Source organism: Ctenopharyngodon idella, chromosome 6 (assembly GCF_019924925.1).
Source record: "Ctenopharyngodon idella isolate HZGC_01 chromosome 6, HZGC01, whole genome shotgun sequence".
In the NCBI taxonomy this organism is placed as follows: Eukaryota; Metazoa; Chordata; class Actinopteri; order Cypriniformes; family Xenocyprididae; genus Ctenopharyngodon; species Ctenopharyngodon idella.
In genome coordinates this window covers 24,798,307-24,818,615 of record NC_067225.1, presented here as the reverse complement: position 1 = coordinate 24,818,615, position 20,309 = coordinate 24,798,307, and the positions used below count along the sequence as shown (strand labels likewise).

Here is a 20,309-nt window from a genome sequence, read left to right as displayed (position 1 = left end):
AATCTTTTAATAATCTTTTGTAAAATATAAAACAGTTTTAATTGAATGTATCTTCAACTAAATGAACTTAATTAATTGCAAATTAAATATTGCCTATTTATTTTTACTTAGTCTTTGATATACTTCTCTTTTTTTTTTAACTGGAAATATATTTACAGTAATATATGACACTATATGACACTATCAGACTTTTATTACTATAGATAAGTGAGATTGATCCTAGAAACTTGTTTTCACAGCGTTACTTCCTTTAAACCATAAAAGCGAAGGATCTTCCATCCAGCAAATTGTTCATTGCTTTAACCCTTTATTGAATAACAGCATAGATGATCATTGACCGATTCGTAGCATCTCCCCGGAGAAACCCTATTTATACATGTGAAATGGAATGCCCCTCTGAGAATGCAGGACACACACACACACTTCCATGTGATCAGACACACAGCTCTATTTATAACAGACCTGGACACAGGGCCCCCCTCTCCTACATGCAAGGGCACTGAGGTTTTGAAGGTGTGCCATGCCAGTGTCGGATCAACACTGAAGTGTTTCGAAAGCATAACTAACGAACAACTAAAGGTAGGAAAAACATAAAAGGGGTGAGATGTTTAAAAGATGTTTAATGAAAACTGACTAGATGCAGATTTTGCAGAGCTAGAAGTTTGTGGAGCTTTTCTAAGAGGAGGTTTTGTGTTTGGAAATATTTTCTATTGATCTATGCTTGGTGTATCAGTGCTACTGTACCAAAATGAACCACTTAATCGTGCACACGATGGGTTAGAACCTCATGAACAGGGGTTTAACTAATTAATACACTAATAAAGAACTAAGCACCCAGTTTGTGTACTAAGACAATGGCTGTATCTAATAATAATCATCATCATCATTCTAGGCTTTTGTACAATAGTTATGAAGCTCATGGGAAATTATATTTTCTTTAAAATATAATTAGAAGAAAAAATGAAAAATAAGCATAGCTAAATGCATCTCCATGTGTTTGTAAGAAAACGCCCCGCAAGCTAGATAAGATAAGACTGTTTTTTATTAAAGGTTGTAAATCAAGTCTTCATTCTCGGCATTAAGAGACACATCTAGGTAATTTCTGAGCAACTGGACCATGCAAAATATTTGTAAAAACATGACCCAAACAGAACATGGGATGTTTTATGGGACTCTTGTGAGGCTGTTTCCTGTCACTGACATGTTTTAATACACAAATCACCTTGCAGTGAGTTGTTGTGAATGCTCTGGGTACAGTCTGCTCTGGAGTCAGCTTACAGGCAGGACAAGATCATTCTCACTGGGACATTAGAGACAGTTTGAATATGTTACATCATATTTGTTTTAATTTTTTTGGAATTTGGGTTGCTTAGTGTTTTTGAGTTTGGGAACTTAGTCGCATTTGAATGGTAGAAACTTGTTTCTATTCAATGTTGCTTAAAAAGCAATATGTTTTGCGTATAATGGCATTTAATTGGAGAAGATTTTAGAACAGAGTTCTAAAAAGTTTCAAAGGTCTTTTTTTTAATACTTTCTTAAACTTAATACTTTAAGATTCTTCAATTATTTTTGGATATTCAACATTTTTCTTTTGTTGTAAATGTTTGATGCCTACAAATATAACCCTAGTAATTTAAGCTCTTGTTGGACAAAAGTTAGCATTAATGAATATTTTATATATATATAAAAAGTATTACTAAATTGAAAGATGCAGTCTATACTGATCAGCTGAATAAAATAGACTACCATTCAAAAGTTTGGAGTCAGTAAGTTTGGTAACACTTTAGTATAGGGAACATGTATTCACTATGAACATGTATTCACTATGAACTACGACTTTTCCCTCAATAAACTCCTAATTTACTGCTTATTACTAGTTAGTACAGTAGTTGTTAAGTTTAGATATTGGGTAGGATTAAGAATGTAGAATAAGGTCATGCAGAATAAGGCATTAATACAGTTGTAAGAAAAAGTATGTGAACCACTTGCAGAATCTGTGAAAATGTGAATAATTTTAACAAAATAAGAGAGATCATACTGAGTAAGATATTTTACATAAAAGATGTTTACATAAAGTCCACAAGACAAAAAAAAAATAGCTGAATTTATAAAAATAACCCCGTTCAAAAGTTTGTGAACCATTGATTCTTAATACTGTGTGTCATTTCCTGGATGATCTACAACTGTTTTTTTTTTTGTTTTGTGATGGTTGTTCATGAGTCCCTTGTTTGTTCTGAGCAGTTAAACTGAGCTCTGTTCTTCAGAAAAATCCTCCAGGTCCTGCAGATTCTTCAGTTTTCAAGCATTTTTTGTGTATTTGAACCCTTTCCAGCAGTGACTGTATGATTTTGAGATTCATCTTTTCACACTGAGGACAACTGAGGGACTCAAACACAACTATTAAAAAGGTTCAAACATTCACTGATGCTCCAGAAACAAACACAATGCATTAAGCCGGGGGGTGAAAATTTTTTGAATTCGAATATCAAGGTAAATTGTACTTAATTTTTCTTCTGGGAAACATGCAAGTATCTTCTGTTGCTTCCGAAGGGCAGTACTAAATGAAAAGCAATGATATTTAAACAAAATAAGACAAATTGGGACATCTCTATCATGTTCAAAAGTTTTCACCTCCCGGCTCTTAATGCATTGTGTTTCCTTCTGGAGCATCAGTGAATGTTTGAACCTTTTTTAATAGTTGTGTTTGAGTCCCTCAATTGTCCTCAGTGTGAAAAGATGGATCTCAAAAACATACAGTCAGCTCAGTTTAACTGTTCAGGACAAACAAGAGACTCATGAACAAACATCACACGACAAAAAAACAGTCGTAGATCATCCAGGTAACCACACACAGTATTAAGAATCAGTGGTTCACAAACTTTTGAACAGGGTTATTTTAATAAATTCAGCTATTTTTTTGTCTTGTGGACTTTATGTAAACATCTTTTATGTAAAATATCTTACTCAGGACAGTACTAAATAAAAAATAACATGCATTTTGTATGATCTCTCTTATTTTGTTAAAATTATTCACATTTTCTCAGATTCTGCAAGGGGTTCACGTACTTTTTCTTGCAACTGTATGTGCTTAACAAGTACTAATAAACAGCCAATATTCTAGTAATATGCATGCTAATAAGCAACTAGTTAAAAGACCCTAAAATAAAGTGTTACCAAGTTTTTTTTTATTTTAAAAGAAATTATTTTAATTTATCAAGGATGCCTAAAATTGATCAGCAAAGATATAATGTTAAAAAGAGAGTTCTATCTCACAGGATGAATGCTGTTCTTTTGAACGTTCAATTCATGAAAGAATGATGAAAAAAAAAGTTTCATGGTTTCCACAAAAATATGAGGCTGTTTCCAACTGTTTACTGGAGTATGGGCTGCTAAAAATCCAACTTTGCCATTACAGGAATAAATTACATTTTAAAATATATTAAAATAGAAAACTTTTTTTGTATTTTTGATCAAAGAAATGCAGCCTTGGTGAGCATAATAGACTACTTTCAAAAATCTTACTCACCCCAAACTTTTGAATGGCAGTGTAAATATTTTGGTCAACGATTTATTATTATTATTATTTTTTTTTTCCATAATTGTGTTTTTTGTCGTTGTTTGTTTCAGATGTCATAAGTCTTTTGAGCTCAACTGCAATGGATGACTTAGACCACAGTGTGCTGATAGCAGAGCAGGATTGGGACTCTTTCTGTACAGAGAGCGAGGAATGTTCTGTTCAGCAGGCCAAGCTTGCAGCCTTAGATGAGTCTGGCTTCAGTGACATTGACGATGATAAAACCTCTGTCTATGTGTCCTCTCTTCCCACTCAGGCCAGCCCTGACCAACACTGTGAAAAAGATTGTGTAGAAGGACAAAAACAGCATCAAATAGGAGAATGTAAAACAGAACATACATCTGAGAATTCAGAGTTTACTGAATATCCTAGTCCTCAAACAGAGCTACAGAATGCCAGGTCTGCTGAGCAGATGTCCGATGATAGAGAAAATGAACTGGGCACTACATGTGAATGTCAAAACAAAGCAAGTGAAGACGGCAACCTGACTGAAAAGTTAAACTTAGAGAAATTAAGAGGAAATGATGAAAATCAAGAGAATGGTGAGAATAAATCAAGCCAAGCCACCACCGAGCAAGTCTCTGAAACGTCTTCAGCAGATATAAAGCATGAAAAGAGTACGGATGGTATAGAAATGCTAACTGAGGAGACGCACGCTTCACCAGTGGCCAAAAAAGAGAAGGAGCGTTGGTTTGTCACTGTAAATGACAGCCCAGTCCGTCTGAGAGAAAAGGCTCCCACTTCAGTCCAAAAAAAAAGAAGAAAAAAAAAACCTTATAAAAACTTGAGCCAGAATAGCAGAGTGATGGAGAAGTGCTCTTCCTTAAACAACAATACAGAGCCGGGAAAAGAAATGATTGACCGACAAACAATGCAAGACAAATTTGAACAAGAAAATGTTTTTTCTGACTCACCAAATTTTCAAAATGTACCTGATATCCAAGATGTAATATGTATTTCGCTCATTAGATCATGTGAGTGTGAAGGGGAAAAAACAAGCTGTGCCATTAGTTTAAAAAAGGAAAGCATGACAGAAATTCCAGAAGCAAAATTAGAAAGAAATCCTGCCGACTCTCTAAATTCACTTTTAACTCCCAAACAGATGCCACAGAAAATATTTAAAGATCTCAGTGGCCCTTTGCCACAATATTGGGATCATGAAAGCACAGCATGTGGTAAATATGACAAATCCACAGTAGATTGTAACTGTGAATATAGACATACAACTAATAGTTTAAGCCATTTTAATAATGACACAGGGGTGGAAAGTCCCAGATTTATTATGGGTGCCTCTAAACCCACTTCTCCTTCAGATACTGAAGAGCCCTTGGGACAATCATATAATAAAGAAGAATCATCCCAATCATCCCAAGAGACACAATTCTCCAGTAACAGTGCCACGACTTCAGGTCCGACTCGACCCATATTTGCTATTTCCTCCTTTTGGGATGAAATGGAAAAACTAACAATAAATGACATTTTGCAAATTAAAATAGCCAATAACAGGTCTCAACTGACAGAAAGCAGCCTTCCAGAGGAAATAAGCCATGTGGACGCTGTCGACACTCATGTTTTTGATAGGGGTGAGGTAGAATCTAAAGATGATAGTTTAGAAGATGGCCTGGTAGATGATACAGCAGATTCTGACTATTTCACACATTTGGATGACTCTAAACCAGACCGATCGAGCTGCGAATTTTCAACTTACTCTGATTTCGATGATGAGTTTCTACAACTTCATGCAAGTGCAAACCCTAGTCCTGAACCCCTTGAAGGCAAAGAGCAAACCCAAAAGTTTCTTGATTCTACATGTCCCATGGATTTAGAAGAAACTTGGCGAAGTGAATCAAATGAGATTGTAAAGCTGTGTCCTGAGAGTGATTCCCCACTGTATTCAGAGACAGAAGCAGAGATGCAGGACATATTTCTAGTAACAAAAGAAGACAACAACATGAGTACTTTTCTACTGGACCAATGTAGCATGAGGAGACCAACACCTTCTCCAGTTTTTTCAATTTCTGATGTTCTAGATGATCAGTGTCTGCCTTCTTTCTTTGAAATCTTGAAGAGTGACACAGAATCAGAACAATACCAGGCTTGGATTCCAGATAGAAACACTTTGCTTTGTTTTTCACAGAACGTATCTGTGGCTGAGACTTATGATGACTTCTTCTCAGACTTTGAGGTTGGGAATTTTCTGTTTCCTTCAGTGCAAGGTTCAACAAAAAGTGAGAAAACATTGGTTCCTATTTATTCTTCTGCTCGTTCAGTGGTGAAAGGCCTAGAATTTCCAGAGGTAGAAAATGTGATACAGTTGGATAGTGAAGACGAGATCGGCCCAATCCGAGTTATGAGGTATGCAAGCCCCTCTGAAACATCAAACATGTGCTTTATCACTAGCCAGAGAAGCACCTGGAGAAACCTTTCTCTGAGACACACCAAACTTTTAATGGGAAGGACATGGTGTGGGATGGCCACTTCTTGGGGTTTTCCCAATACAGCCGACACAGTCTACGGTTATAGAACGAAAACAACATCAAGTTCCTCTATAGCTCAACCAAAGCTTCTCCTAGAAAACCAGGCCCTTGGACAATTGACAGAGCATCAGATACAAGAACATCAGATACATGTTGGGGCAACGGTCGCAGACACAGGTACATTTTTTTAGATCAAATGGATGAAACAGATATGATAATGTAGTCTAACATCGTAAATTTCTGCTTACAGATAGAGATCGCTTCATTTTTTCATTAAAGCAAGCAGACATGTGCCTTGTTTGCATTGCTTTTGCATCTTGGGTACTGAAGTCAAGCGACCCACAATCTACAGACATGTGGAAAGCAGGTAAGACCATCATGTGGATTGTGTATTTCTGAAATGAGACACAATGATCAGTCTGTTACATATTAAATTAGGCAATTTATTCAGATAATATGAGCACACAAAATTAACATGATCCTTTTTCCCTCTATTGTTTCTCAGCTCTTCTGGCAAATGTGAGCGCGATATCTGCCATCCAGTACTTGCGGCGATACATAAAAGAAGGATGAACCATAAAAATCTAGTATTAGAGCTTTCTGAGGATTTCTCACAAGGGGCCAGTGTACAGGAAAGGGTTAATTTTGCACAAATTCACACCAAACACTTTAGTAAATACACGTATTAGGTTGTAGTCCATATTTCCTAACAGTCTAATATTTTAATGTTTAATATATTCATGTTACAAAATAGGTGTTCAATCAATAAATAACTTATCAAAGGACAATTTTGTTAAAGAAAAGCATACAAAGCAAAGGAGGAAACATTAGTTTTTTTTCCCATACAAACACTTGTTCAGTTAGAAGACATATATTGCTTTAGATATTATGTTGATATGGACCAGAAGTGACAACTGGTAAGTTTTGCGTCAGTTATATTCAGGACTCAAGCTGTGCTATACATATTTATGTAACTCACAATTAAACTATTTTGCAGTGTACATATAAAAAAACATTTTCAATGATATTCACACTAGATGTATCTATTAAATGCAAAAACATCATGCGGCCAAAGATTTAAAAAAAAAAAAAAAAAGTTCACATAGTTTTTTCGGTGAAGAAACAGATCTCAGCACTTTTCATAAAGAATATAAATTCGCACATAAAGTATAGTTAAGGAGGTATCAGAAAGTGCCAGAAGAATGACTGCTGCTGAGTGTCAAAGTGATTCTATCAGACATAAGCGGAGACTGATGTCAATGTGAAAAGAACAAGTGTATATGAAACAACCTCAAAAAAAATATGCTTACAAAAAACATAAATGAATTTAGCACTGAAAGAAAATGTACTGATAACAAAAGAAAAGATCTGAGTTGATTATATGTGTTCATATGAGATGTTAAGGGGTGTATTGAAGTGTATGAAGAATGATCCAAACATTTTGCATGAAATAATCATGCATTTGTCATCGAAATGACAGTTTTGAAGTATGTCCAACTATAAGGTAATTGCAACTTGACAACACTGTGCATGTAAAGACAAATATACATCAAGACATGGATACTAAAAATGAGAATATATTTCTCATTAATAACATCCATATACTTTGTAAAATGCTAGTACAAATGTTTAGTGTTAATTCGAAGAAAATAATGACTTTTTGGCAGTTTTAGAAAAAGTAACCCATCAAAGTTTCACAATAACAGCGTTAACAGATAACACTCATGTCCGCTTGAACACATACAAAACAGTGGCACTCCATTTAATGTTTTCTATTGTTATTTTAACAATTAATAGTAGTGCACAACAATACCCTTGTATTGCATTAAACGGTCACAATATTACCTTTCTTTCTTTATTGTGTCTATAATAAATTTCATCTTCTGAGAATGCTGTGCTCCTTCCCAACCAGCCTGACTATGACAATGTAATTTACTAAACAGTAGCCCATTGGTTGAATTGGCCAATTGCATATGCTAGGGCTGAAGCTGGTAGTGAAGATACCATTAAATATGCCATATGCATTTTATTGCTAACTGCAGGTACCCTCTATAAATTAACTTCCTAAACTTCTGTCCCAAGTAGGAATAACAAAGGAACTGACCTGCTCTATCACATTGTGTCCTTAAGCATGGTGGTAAACACTGCAAGCAGGTGTCTTTGGGCCTGATCGGTCTTATGCAGCATCGTATGACCATGGCAGTGAAGCAACTGTTCTGTAGAGATGGACAAGCTCTGTTTCCAGACAGGGCAAGATCAACACTACAGTCAACATGCTAATACTCGGGCTGCATTTGGTTTACATTAAATCAAATGGTAAAAAGCTAAATTACTGAAAGAATAAGGTATTGCGGAGTTTACTACAGGTGGGTTTTATATTGATGAGCACTCTGAGGTATAGATGAAGATGCTGTCAGAAAAAAGGAAGGATAGAGTAAAGCATGCACTTTTTGCACACAGGTCATCTGAAGTTTTTGTATCCAAATCTATCATTGCAACTTTTAAATTCCAACAGTTAATATATTATTTTAAACATATAATATTTACAATCTTAAAATGAATGTTTCAATAAATTTTGAAACTAAACTGTGATAAACTCTGGATATTGGACAGCACTTCTCAAATACTTAGTAAATCTACAGTACTGTGCTTTTAGCACAATAAAGACATTACATGGGAATTGCATTTTTGACAGAAACAATTTCTAAATAGTGTTCATGCAAGGAAAGCAAATTCACTGTCCTCCAAAAGGCTAGTTATTTCATACAGCACAAAGGAGTCGGTCAAATGTTTATAAGTGCCAAAACAGGGATAAACCCATGCAGGGTTTTCTGAAACAAAAGGCCTGATACCCTGAACACAGAATCACTTTGTAATCCACAGTGGAGGATTTGTTCATTTCAGGACTGCTTGTCTCCCTCTTTCTTCAGACGGCTGTCAAAGAGACAACAGTGCAATATATAGTCAGTAGTGATGAAAATGTTCCTTGTCATATTGTAAATGACTCATCAGCGCATGAATTTTTAAAGAAAAAAAAAATGCCATCAAAACAACTTGCTAAGAGCTTATTTACACATGCATTCTAGAGCAGCACATTAAGGCCTCTGTGGTTCACCTGTAGTAGTCTTCCTGGCTAGGGAGAGGAGCACTATGTAAGTGTGCGTGTGCATGTCCATGTAGCCACTGCTGCTCCAGTGCCAGCCTCTGCAGCTCTGCCGACTGTGCCTGCATCGCCTGCAACTGATGCGCAGCCGACATCGGAGCCAGGGGTCCTGGTAATTCTCTAGGGAATGGTGTTCCTTTGAAAGAAAGACATAAAACACCTTACTTCAGTTACCCTTCCCTCAAATAGCTGAGAACTATTTGCTAGCATGGGACTGTAATGTATACTGTATATAGATGCTGGATGGTATTGTGAAACAACTATAAAACAATAGGTTTCCTTGACTATTATAATCAAGTATGCACTGTCGCAATCTTGAAAATGTCACTGATTTTAATAAGTCATAATAGCAACCAAATGTAATCACTATGTGACACAATAATACTCAAAACAATACTCAAGTTGTCCCTTCTAGACAAGACTAGACAGTTTATCATAAGCAAAGACAGGCCCAGACGGAATCTGTTTTTTTTTTTTTTTGCTCTGCCGTATATATTATACTGTACATATAAATTGTATATATTATAAAATGCCATTCAAAAGTTTGGGGTCAGTAAGATTTAAAAATATATATATATTTTTTTATTCAGCAAGGATGCATTAAAGTGACAGTAAAGACATTTATAACGTAAAGATTCTATTTCAAATAAATGCTGTTCTTATGACGTTATATTTATCAAAGAATCCTGAAAAAATATTTCACTGTTTCCACAAAAATCATGTGATCATGTGTCACTGAAGACTGGAGTAATGATGCTGAAAAAACAGCTTTACCAATCACATTTTAAAATATATTAAAATAGAAAAGATATTTTAAATTGCAGAAATTTTTCACAATATTTTCCTGTGTTTTTGATCAAATAAATGCAGCCTTGGTGAGTATAAGAGGCTACATTCAAAAATCTTACAGACTAAAATATAAATATATATCTAAAAAATTAAATTAATCATAAATACTAATTCCACAGAATGGATTCCAACAGTTAAATGTTTTAAAAGGAGTTGAGAGTGCTTACACACTTGGCTGCTGAAAGTTTAATATAACTAAGAAAAATATTTAATGGAGAAGAATGCAAGCAATAGAGATGTACAAATCAAAAGGGTTTGGTGTTCCAGTCTGGCTCAGCATTGGGCCTAGGATTACGTCTGGGCCTGGCTTTATTGGTTAGAAATGTTAATGTCAGCTTTATTTTATATGAAACGGGAGTCTATTTGGTGACTCACCAAACAGAGGGTGGCGGAGCATTTCGTGCTCATGGGGTAACTCACTGAGTAGAGGGTTGGAGATGGCACCGGGTGGGTAAGGGAATCGTGCCAGAGGGGGGCCAGCAGCCAATGGGTCCACCAGAGGATGAGGCCCTTGTCCTGAAAGACAAAGATTGTCAAAGTATGTCAACATTTCCATTAACTTTCTTAAAAAAAAAAAAAAAAAAAAAACTAAAAAACAAAAACTAAATTTAATCTAGATCAGTGTTTATCTCCAGTCCTGGGGACCCACCTACCCAAATATTTTAGATGTCTCACTCATTTAAACACCTGATTTCAGCTCATCAGCTTCTTATTCTGTTTAATAGGGAGACATCTAAAACATTCTGGGAGGAGGGACCCGAGGAACGGAGTTGAGAAATACTGATCTACATAACTGTATTTGCCTACATCTCTGAAATTCTCACCTTGGTTGAGAGGGTCCTGTTGGTGTAGATGAAGATGGGAGTGTATGTGTGAGTGTTGGTGGTGATGTGGAGTAACATTGAGCATCTGTAGCCGTGCAACAGGGTCACCTGCTGCAACAGAGGCCATCCTTTCAGCATGGAGCCGTTCAGCAGTCAAACGCTCAGCGTAGCTGATTTCCGGCCGAGGAGGTCCCCCTACGTTGCGCTCCATGGCTGGGTGGAATTGGGCAAAGGGGTGAGGCCCAGCCACATGAGGCAGAGGCAGGGCACCATGGCGCGCAAAATGCTCCATAGGATTTGCCGATGGATGAAGTGGGTTTTCCAGATCCGGTGGCTTCACCTCATATCCGGGCTTCATTCGTTCTCGGATCTCTCTCTCTCGAAGCTCACGAAGCTCTCGCTCTCGAAGGGCTGGGTCTGCTGCGTAGAGCCCCGGCATGTGATAAGCTAACAGGTGCTCACCAGGCCCAAGAGGCATGAAGAAAGGATGGTTGCGGTTGGAGGGTGACATGACGTGAGGACGGGCGTACTCGCTGAGCGTGCGAAGGGCTGGAGTGTCAGGGCCAAGATATGGTGGAACAGCAGCTACGGTGGTGGGTGGAGGTGGTTCGAATGATGGACGGCCGGGTTGCACGTGGGCAGCAAGCAGATGCTCGCCTATGCGGCCATCATGGGATGAGCTTGAAGCACGCTATGTAAAAAAAAGTTTATTATATTAACTTCTTCAAAGCATGATCAATAAAATACTATAGATTTTTTCAAATGCCAAGAACATTAAGCCTATTTTTAGGAACATTTAGGAACAAGATTGTTATTTTAATTTGAATTAATATTACAATTATACATTTATTTATATTTAAATTCTAAATAAATTCATAATCTAATAAAAAGCAGAAACAGTACAACAAATACTATCATGATACATTAATACTTCTATTTTTTCATTGCATTACTTAGCATGAGATTTTTTTGCATTATGACATTGTCATAATGTAAAAGAAAATCTATTTGCTAAAAATAGGTTTCAATTTAAGCAAGCTATAATTTTTTTTTTCTCTCAAAATTCAAAAGTAAACGCTACATATACTTACAGAGGTTTTATCAGAGTCTCTCTCCCTTTCTCGTTCCCTCTCTCTTTCCCTCTCCCTCTCCCTCTCCCTCTCACGCTCTCTTTCTCTTTCTCTCTCCCGTCCCTGTCGAGCGCTCAGTTCTGCTTCTCTTCTGGATCTTTCGGCAGCTTCCTCTCGTTTTTTAGCCAGTTTTGAGGAGGCCAAGGGGGTGAAGTACAGGTCTGTGCGAGAGCAGGAGTTGTAGCCTCGGTTGAGGTGTTTGATAAATCTGCAATTGACAAATAAAATAGAATTCACTATGTGTGCTAAATTGTACAGTAAATGTCTTAGTGAATTGTTTTCAAAGGGAAATGCAGGGTAATTATATAAAGTAAAAATTAAGATACATTTTGCTGAACTTTTATTTTGAATTTAAAATAAATATTTTATACTACTACACTGGGAAATCATTTTATTTATATTTTTCATTTTTATTTTAACAAAAAATTCAAATATTGATAAATGTGATCTCCATACCTTGCTGACTGACTTGCATGGCTAGGTATGTCAACAACTGTCGGTACAGGTGAGGGACTTCTACGAGGGGGAGGCGGGCTATCGCACTCCTCCTCCTCGTCAATTGGCTCCTCTTTGATATGAGCCTGTCCAACAGGAGTGCTTGCTGAGGAGGAAGTGGAGGGCTGATGGGCAGGGACAGGGATGGGAGAAGCGTAAAGAGGGAATGAAGCAGTGGACTCGGGAGCAGGACGATTTTGGGGGAGCGATGGGTTAGAACTAGCTGCAGCCGGAGGGGCACCACTGGTGTGACCTTTGACCTGCTGGCTCTGCGACTGAGTCAGAACGGAAGGCTGAGCGGAGTGATTTTGTGGAATTATATGAAGGGGAGGAGGCTGGGAACAAGGCAAGTGCTGTGAGGGCAAGGACGCAAGAGGTTTTAGAGCAGGAGGTGGAGGCAAATTGGGGTGGATCTGCAGGAAATGGGGTGGAGGTGCAGAAAGGTGAGGGGGCTGCTTGTGAGAAGGTGGAATTGGAGTGGTCGGAGGGGGCTTGATTTGGGATGCTGCTGTTGGAGGAAGAAGAGGAAGAGGACTTTCTTTTTGAATGTGCAGCAGTCTGGAAGCAAACCCAGGTGGCTGACTGGCCCCAGATGAAGGATTCTGCAGCTGACCTGGATTGTGCTGATAATGGGGCGGCACAGGGAATGACTGCCCCTGCCCTGGACACTGCACCTGCTGAGACGAGGAGTTTGAATAAGAGTTGGGTGCTTCAGGTCCCCTGGGACCACTTCTGAAAGCGGTTGGAGATGGAACCTCCTGGGAAACCTCTACGGATGTTGCCTTCGAGGTGGTGGTAGAAGCTCCAGGTGAAGGTGCAGATGAGGATGCAAGCAGAGAGGGCTGAGGAGATGATGGTGTTTCAGAGGGGCCATGTGTTGTGGGGGTCGCAGCAGGCTGCTGGGGCTGGGTTTGTGGGGTTGGGCCAGGTGCAGGGGGCGGTGCTGGGGAGTCAGAGTCACTTTCGTTAGCCTGCAGGGGACTGGCCAGGCTGGGGGAGGAACTGCGGTTGTCCTGATCGATGTCTTTAGTGTCGCTGCTGCCATCATCATTGGCACTGCGGCTATCGGAGCTCTCGCCTTCACCCTCACCTTCTGATGGAGAATCGGGACCATCCTGGGTTAGAGAAACACTGCTTATAAACACTGCTTTTATATATATATATTATATATATATATATATATATATATATATACTAGAGGAGTAACGGTTCTCGGTAATAAAATCAAACCGTACCTTTCTCCCACAGTTCGGCACGCAAATCTGACAACACATCTATATTATTGTTTGGTGAAAACAGACAGACAGTTTCGCAAATGTATGTTTCACGTGAGAGTAGCTGTTCAATCAACTGTTAGTATTTAAATCTGTTGCTGATATCACAGTTCCTGATGTGTTGGTGTGTTGCAGTTCAACATAGCAAGGAGACAAGCCGGTGATAGAGCCGCAATATATATCTCCTGTCTGGGAACATTCTGGTTTCCCAATACGTTACAACAGCGAAAGTTCATCATTTGTGTGTGTTTTTAAGCAATGCCAATTTAAACATTCAAGCACAAAAAGACTTGCAAGAGAACTGTGTGAGATGTTTTGTGTGTGTACACATCCGAAGTGCACTTGCGCTTAAACAGGCATATTCACACAAAAATTATTTCAACGTGCCTGTCTTGGCGAGTAGCCTAGCTAACAAAGTTGGTTATGTCTTAAGTGAACGTAAACAGTCGAGAAAGACAACGCATGTGTACAGTATACTGGATCTGTGCATTATGTCTTAGAGGGACAGCAGCCTAATATACCTGTTGCTGTGTCATTAATGTTAATCAAACAAGAAAAGAAAAGAAAAAAAAAGAAAAAAAAAAAAAGAAATCACTCACTGTTCTTGACTGAATAACTTTTGTAACTTTAACTTTATTTTTATTTGACAGTAGTCCTTTTTTTCTGAACATAGCACATACCTAACCTTACCAAAACTGTGACCCTAAAACCGCGATACAAACCGGACCATGAGTAATTTGAACCGTTACACCCCTATATATGTGTGTATATTATATATATATATATATATATAATAGCTCCGACAGACACCAACAGACACCGACAGGGGTAACACACTGATCCAACAAAACCCAAAGAAGAGTCATATTTTATATTATATATATATATATATATATATATATATATATATATATATATATATATATATATATATATATAATAAGAGTTGCTGATAACCAATACAGTAATGATAACAACATAGCACTGATGAGAAAAAATCACAAGTATGATTGCTTGGCAAAGTTTTTAAAACTTAGGACTCAATACTCAGATTTTTTTTTAATTTCCAACCCTTCAGAAGCAACTCTAATGAGAAACTGTGTTCCCCTTACCTGATTCTTGGGTCGTTTCATGTTTTTCCTTTCCGGTTCATCAACATCTGGAGCAGCTGACTCTCTCTGTCTTTTAACACCCTTTACTATAGATGCCTCTACTTTCATCTTCTAAAGTTTAATAATGAAGAAATTAAAAAAAAAAAAAAAAAAAAAAATGAACAGGTTAAACAACACAAAAAGGATAATTGCACAGCTGTGCACACTTTTTAAACTCTAAACTGAGCAGGCTGCTTTTTATCACTACCTTGTTGGTCTTCCCAGCCACTCCATTCTTGATATCAGAACTGGAAGCCCTAGTTGCCATAGCAGTGGAACTGGCTCTGGGAGACTGTCCATTAGGTCGCACATCCTCGATGGTGGGAGACATGCCCCTGTCGGGACTTCCGGTTGGTCTGTTGCGCCCACTTCGAAGAGATGACATCTACATGCAGAGACATAAGACTAAATTAAGCAGACTACTCTTTACCCATTGCCCTGAGCACCAGTGTGCAAGTTAGACTTACATGTGGTGGCACCCGGCTCCGGCGGGTCTTCATCCCATGTCTGACACCCTCTTCCTCTTCTTTGACAGGTTTGAAGAGGTAGGGTGGATCTGCTGGTTTGGGAACAGGTGGCAGGCGCCGATGCTTGCTGAAGTGAGAGTGGCAACTAGAGCACAACAAGACATTGTCTCTCCCTCCATGATGCCAGTCTTTGGAGTCTGAAAGAAACATGTTGGTTTTGTGTTGTGGGAGTCATTTTGAAAGAGAAGACTCGTACAAATAAAAAGTATTTACAGAAGTCATATAAGGTGCAACCCATTTTACTTCCGTAACATGAAGTATACTATCATTCAAAAGTTTGAAGTAGGTAAAATCTTATAATTTTTGAAAGAAGTGTCTCGATAAGGATGAATTTATTTGATCTAAAATACAGTAAAAATGTATTATTGTGAAATATTATTACAATTTAAAATTTCCTATTTCAATATACTTTAAAATGTAATTTATTTCTGTGGTGACAAAGCTGAATTTTTAACATCATTACTCCAGTCTTCAGTGTCACATGATCCATCAGAAATCATTTTAATATGCTGATTTAGTGCTCAAGAAACATTATTATCAATGTTGAAAACAGCTGCACTGCTTAATATTTTTGTGAAAACCATGATACTTTTTTCTGAATTATTTGATGAATAGAAAGTTCAAAGAACAGCATCTATTTGAAATAGAAATCTTTCTAAAGATTATAAAAGTCTTTACTGTCACTTTTGATCAATTTAATGCATCCTTTCTGAATAAAAGTATTAATTTCTTTCTTTCTTTTTTTTCCTTTTTCTTTTTCTTTTTTTTTTTTTAAATCTTACTGGCCCCAAACTAGTGTAAAACAAAGTTTTCAACAAGAATAAAAATGTAGGACTGGACTTATATCCATTGGGAATTGATTGGATTGTGAAAAAGTGGAACAAACTTTCTCACAACAAGACCAGAAACATACATTATGCAAATAGGGTCCATTTTTATCTCATGTTAAGAAGAACTGCAAACCTAAGCAGGTTGAATCTAATGTAGGGTGACAAACCAAGTACTGCAGAAAGTCACTTTTAGAACAGCATGATGGTTGAAAGACACATGCATATGGAAAACAAATTATGAAACAGTAAGTATATACAGCATTCTCAATGTAGAGGCTATATACTGAAGAAGGATGAAATAAACTTACTAGTGGATAGACAGTGACTGCAGGCTTGACCTTTGCCGCCTTGCTCACTATCCTCGCTGTCCAGATCATCTTCACTGGCTGAACTGAGCTCCACTACGGACAGACAGAAAATGCAAAGATTATTAACAGTCCTTCTTGCGGAGTTACTTCATTTAGATTACAACTGTATCAGACTTGCTATCATGTTTGGACAGCCTGCAAAAAATGAACATATGGTGCATAGTGCTTCACTTACTGGAAGAAGTGCGAGATGTTGCATTGGCTGCAGCTGTCGCGTTGCGAGTTTTCACTTTGCGAGACACCGGCTGCCTTCTTTGCTGCCGATGAGGTCGTGACGCCACAGCTTCAGGAGTTTTCTTCCAGTAGTAGTAGAATGTTATCAGCTCACCCTGAGAGGACAAATGTGTTGTAAAAAAAAAAAATCAATTTGACAAACACACATTTATAGTCAGATTTGAAATGGCAGGTTTCCATACCGTTTTCTTACTAGGCAGTAGCTCCTTACGGATCTTAAAGAAGTTTTTGCCATACTGTCTAAGACCTTTGATAAACCGTTTCTGTAATTGAACATATTAAAAGATTGAGAATTCTTAAGTAATACTTTCCGAACAGTTCTAGTCTCACATTTCTACATTCCACTATAAATGACCAGGTTTTATCAGTGACAAATGTCATGACAGAAGTAAAAAAAACCAAATTCAAACCAAACACATTCTCACCACTTCATCTTCTGACCAGCATTTCTCGATGAGTTTTGGAACTGGTTTCTTCACCAGACACTGCAGGGCTTTGGCTGCATCATATTGGCTTTCATGGAGCTGTGTGCAAAACAAATTAAAATTACATACCCAAGTTGCACAGCAAATTAATTATAGTTGAGGAAAAAAGCAAGATTTATTATTTGCAGTTTATATTATTGTCAAGGTCATAAATTACAATATTTATTCAATTATACTTGCATCGTATATTTGCTTAAAAACACTACAACAAACTGAATTAATTTGAATTCAATGGAAATAATTATTAAACTTTCTTTTATGACATAATGTAGCACAAACACTTCAAAATTACAAGCACTGACCGTATTTAAAGCATTCAATGTGGTATCATCCCGTGAAGCTGCAAGACAACCATCCTCCGTTGAACCTCCATCACACATCCCTGCAAAAGCTGCCATGCTCCTGTTTATTCAGAGAACACAAAACAAAAATGCAGAAGGATATGTTGAATCATACACCATCCACAGACACCTCAGTTCCCTTTTTAGATATAACCTCAAGCGATTATGAAGATAAATGTAAAACGGTGAATAGTAACTGGCATCCAGCCAAGCAGCCATTACCTGGCAGCCCGTAGGTACATGAGAAGGTCACAGTCATTGACCCCAGGTGCCCACACCAGCTCCTCATTTTCTGTGACAGACTCTGTTCCATGAGCAGGTGGCGGCTGTAATTCAGGTAGCTTGGCCTGCATACATTTGAGCATGACAATATAACGGTCAAAAAGAAAAAGTCAACAGAGTTTATTTAAAGACTTGCACTCAGTGAATAGGTTTTGCTAACATTTAGCAGGCTTTGATTTGTTTGTCCCAATAGTACCAGTGGTTTTGGACTTTCAGCGTGGATACTTTTGTTTACTAACTACTTCTGGACTGGAGTCATTTTGATAAAGCAATTCTTTCTTTGTAAAATGTTTTTAATTATTAAAAATTACTTAGTACACCTTTAAAACACGGCATGCCATAGACACACTTTTGAAATCACTTTGTACTCATTTTACCTGATGACTTGGTCCCACTCGAATCTCTCCTTGTGTGCTGTTCAGCTGCCTGAAAGACAAAATATTATTTATTAGTTGAAATATGGTTGTGTAAGTAGGCTACATCAATTAATCAACACATTTAAATTTAAAGGCTGATGCGAAAACTTACAGCCAATATTCCGAATGTAAATAATAAAAACTATGCCTGTAATGAACAATACATGAATACAAACACCATATTTAGCAGAAACAGATTGTTGGAAAAACTTAGGTCCCTGTCATGTGAGCTTCATGTCACTGTTTTCCACCCTTTTAAATCGCCTCCTTTCAGTGTTAATCATAAAATGTGATTTGCCTATCAGCAGTCGCGATGATCAATCCAAATCCCGCCTACATAGCATAACCAGCCAATCAGCGTCCGACTGCTCCGTTCCCTCCAAAGGTTATATAAACGGGGGCTTGGACGTCCAGTTCATATATTTACACATAAATCGATACATTGGTGCGTGCAGTATCTGTTACAGTGCAAATCAAAATCAGTATATTGAACTTGAAGAGTGTGATATGCACAAATACTGTTCGTTCGCTGTCTAATCAAATTCCGCGAAAGAAAACAGTATGCTAAAATCACAATTTGCTGAACAAATATTTGCAGAGCAGACAAACAAAACTAATCTGTAAGAGCAGCACCGCGTTCAACATGCATTACATAGTTAGCAGTCAGCAACAGTACCTACACAACATCTACCCCATTTTATCTCGTCAGGCTCCTAGCTGGCCTTTGCGTGTGTGTGGCCGAGCGAGACGAGCTGTCAAGTTCAAAATCATCTCGATTTGCACTAGAATGCAAAAGTATTCTAGGTGTCGCAAAAAGCGCTGGCGCGCGCAAAAGCGTAAATATGTAATAAAAAGAAGCAACAAACCTTCGCGGACTGAACAAGTCGTCCATGGCAGAGGCCGTTTCGCTAGTGTTTACAGTTTGTTTGCAGCGGCGGCGGCGGCTCAAAACTATGCTTTCCTCTATTTCATACTACTCAAAATGGAGGCTGCGCTGAGTATTTTTTCCTCAGCGCAGGCGATGACCTCAGTGTTCACGCACAGCCTACTGAGATCCCCTTCAACAAGCATAACTGAGCATGTGCCGCTGCAGCCAGCGCTAATGGGATCATCTCCGTGTCCGCTGTCTATGGAGATCAGCTTCAGGGAGATGTCTTTGGCCATCCTCCCGTGTCAATATTCACACACGAATATGGATGTTCCAATAAATTTAACCACCCTAGTCTTGATGGCATTCCTTTGCATATTTGATAAAAGGCACCATGCATGGAGAGTGAAGAATAACAATCTTGTCTTGTTATAGTCAGTGTGTGGGTTGTAGGATATAAATACAGTGCGTTAGATTTAAAGGACTGTCACTGTAGAGACGGTGGATTTATTTCGGCTCAGTGGAATTAGGCTAGACGCTTTAAATGCAGCCCTGTCTGCTTAGATGTCTTCATACATCTCCACCGCTTCACTGTTATAAAAGAAGCCGGTGAATCTGATTCAAACTAATTTTCAGGAGCGTATTTTTATTCAATAAAAATAATAATAAAACCATAAACACAAAAATACTAACATTATTAATAATAAAAATTAATGTTAGTATTGTTGTTATTATCGTATTATTATTACTATTATTAAAGGAGTCATTACTCTAATAACTATTTTTTTCCCCCCGAAAATGTTAGTATTGTAAAATACATTGCTACATATGTAACCCTTATAAATAAACTAAATAATTTGGATAAGAGTTATCAAATTCTAATACTGTCATGCTCTGGAATTACTACTTGCCATGCATTTATAAAAAACTAACAACCAATCAGAATCAAACATTCAACTGTTGTGGTATAAGAAATGAACAGTTCATCAGAATCAAAAGATTGGTATTTCCGTCTGCATAA

General features: G+C 37.8%; 2 protein-coding genes across 4 annotated transcripts; one reads left to right on the top strand and one right to left on the bottom strand.

Annotated features, from left to right (window-relative positions):
* The first annotated feature begins 256 nt into the window (after nt 1-256).
* On the top strand, nt 257-7,895 carry LOC127514015 (PPARGC1 and ESRR induced regulator, muscle 1). Its single transcript, XM_051896349.1, has 4 exons — nt 257-579; nt 3,628-6,228; nt 6,302-6,418; nt 6,557-7,895. Exons 2-4 carry the CDS (start codon nt 3,657-3,659, stop codon nt 6,622-6,624), a joined length of 2,757 nt encoding a protein of 918 aa, XP_051752309.1. The 5' UTR covers nt 257-579; nt 3,628-3,656; the 3' UTR covers nt 6,625-7,895.
* Nucleotides 6,474-19,600, bottom strand: rereb (arginine-glutamic acid dipeptide (RE) repeats b). 3 transcript variants are annotated; one of them, XM_051896345.1, is made up of 17 exons: nt 19,287-19,600; nt 18,382-18,430; nt 17,945-18,069; nt 17,684-17,783; nt 17,322-17,420; nt 17,079-17,159; nt 16,838-16,991; nt 16,603-16,695; nt 15,405-15,601; nt 15,146-15,322; nt 14,899-15,009; nt 12,474-13,627; nt 11,979-12,225; nt 10,888-11,578; nt 10,484-10,579; nt 9,167-9,350; nt 6,474-8,985 (listed from the first exon to the last, which is right to left on the bottom strand). In XM_051896345.1, the coding sequence occupies exons 1-17, from the start codon at nt 19,310-19,312 to the stop codon at nt 8,952-8,954; spliced, it is 3,618 nt and encodes a 1,205-aa protein (XP_051752305.1). In that variant the 5' UTR covers nt 19,313-19,600; the 3' UTR covers nt 6,474-8,951. The 3 variants fall into 3 exon arrangements, with proteins under 3 accessions (XP_051752305.1, XP_051752304.1, XP_051752306.1); XM_051896344.1 differs by having other exon boundaries at nt 10,439-10,579; nt 19,287-19,597; XM_051896346.1 differs by lacking the exon at nt 17,079-17,159 and having other exon boundaries at nt 10,439-10,579; nt 19,287-19,598.
* Nucleotides 19,601-20,309: the final 709 nt, after the last annotated feature.